The sequence below is a fragment of the Crocodylus porosus genome, unplaced genomic scaffold (assembly GCF_001723895.1).
Source record: "Crocodylus porosus isolate Cpor-Errol unplaced genomic scaffold, CroPor_comp1, whole genome shotgun sequence".
Taxonomy (NCBI): domain Eukaryota; kingdom Metazoa; phylum Chordata; order Crocodylia; family Crocodylidae; genus Crocodylus; species Crocodylus porosus.
The window spans coordinates 895,622-896,925 of NW_017728922.1; the positions used below are offsets into that span (position 1 = coordinate 895,622).

At 50.7% G+C, this 1,304-nt stretch overlaps 1 protein-coding gene across 1 annotated transcript in view; it reads left to right on the forward strand.

Moving 5' to 3' along the window:
- The window catches only part of BPIFB6 (BPI fold containing family B member 6), a 39,322-nt gene that overhangs the window by 29,381 nt on the left and 8,637 nt on the right, over positions 1-1,304 (forward strand). The window contains exons 13-14 of the mRNA XM_019539783.1: positions 327-372; positions 1,258-1,299. Of these exons, the coding sequence (XP_019395328.1) occupies positions 327-372; positions 1,258-1,299 (88 nt within the window). The remainder of the gene's footprint in view (positions 1-326; positions 373-1,257; positions 1,300-1,304) is intronic.

The following is a 1,304-nucleotide window of genomic DNA, read 5'->3' on the forward strand; positions in this document are numbered from 1 at the left end:
GCTGGTTGAGGTTGGGGAATATTCATGAAAGATGGGACCTGTTTCTGGGCCAGCTCGTTGAGGGAGAGGGTGAACAGGAGCTATGCTAAGTTAACAAGCGTGCTTCTTCGTCTGTCTGGTAAGTAAAAGCAGCCAGGTTTTCTTGACACGGGTGTAACTCAGGAGTATACCACTTCCCAGGCTTCCCAAAGCCCAAGGCACCAGACACGGGGCCTTTGTCGCGAGTGGAGAAGCCAGTCGAGGGCAATGAGCCAGGACAAGGGAAGGAGACCTCCGCAGACGTGCGATACAGTAGAAATGAAACCACCTCTCTCCTCTTTCTGCAGGTTGTATAAAATGGGCTTGTCCTCCTCCTCCGTCGGCCCTTTTGACGTGAGTTCAGCGGTCTGTGCCGGGAACAGCAGATGCAAATGCCACATAATAATTGTGTCCATGAATCTGAGTGCTGACACATTTGTATAAAATGCCTATTATTGGAATCCATCCTTGGGAGTCCAGGTTGATTCCCGTCAGTCCTAGCAACAGCTTCCTTTCAAGAAAACCCAGCTGATGTAGCGCCGTAAATCGAACCGGTATTGCGAGCTACGTGGCTGAAGTTACAGTGACAAACTAACCGGCGAAACCATCGCATCGTTTGCCACGAAGCATTAACGACTGGGAAGGGATCCCTCTGACGAATGCACTAGCACTCATTCCTGGGAGCTTTGGGCCCAATAAATCACCCTCCCCAATGCTTGCAGTGCTGCTGTGCTGCAAATCTCCCCTGCATCGACAGTGCGGGCACTGCAAGGTCTTGTTTCCTCACTCCCCCCAGCCCAAATCTTGATTTCAGCACAGAGCAGCGGGAGGGATAAAGGTCTGTCTTGGTGCTCAGATGATGTCTGTGCAGAAACACTTTGAGCAGGACTTTCAGTTTGTCGAGGAGCTGAGCTATTTGGCCTCGCTGCTCCGTGATCTCTTCCCTCTTATGAGCTGACCCATGAAATGACCACGAGTTGCGGCTGAAGGAAACGTTAGAGCCGGTAGAAGAAATAGGGGTTGGGGGGAATAATCGGTCGTGGATGTCTTTCTAGGCGTTTTTTCTTCCCCTGTTCAAAGTTTTCCGCTCACCCTTGAAAGGAAAGTGCAGCGTGCTTCAGGTCTGGGCCGCTGCCTAGCTGGGGCAGTTGGAGGAGAGTTAATGAGAGCAAATAAGGCGATGTTGCTTGTGGCTGCCATGATTACAAAGCTGATTGGATAACTTCAGCTCTCTTTCAGGAGACACTGCTGAAAGGATTTTTGGCGGATATTATTCAGGTTGCATA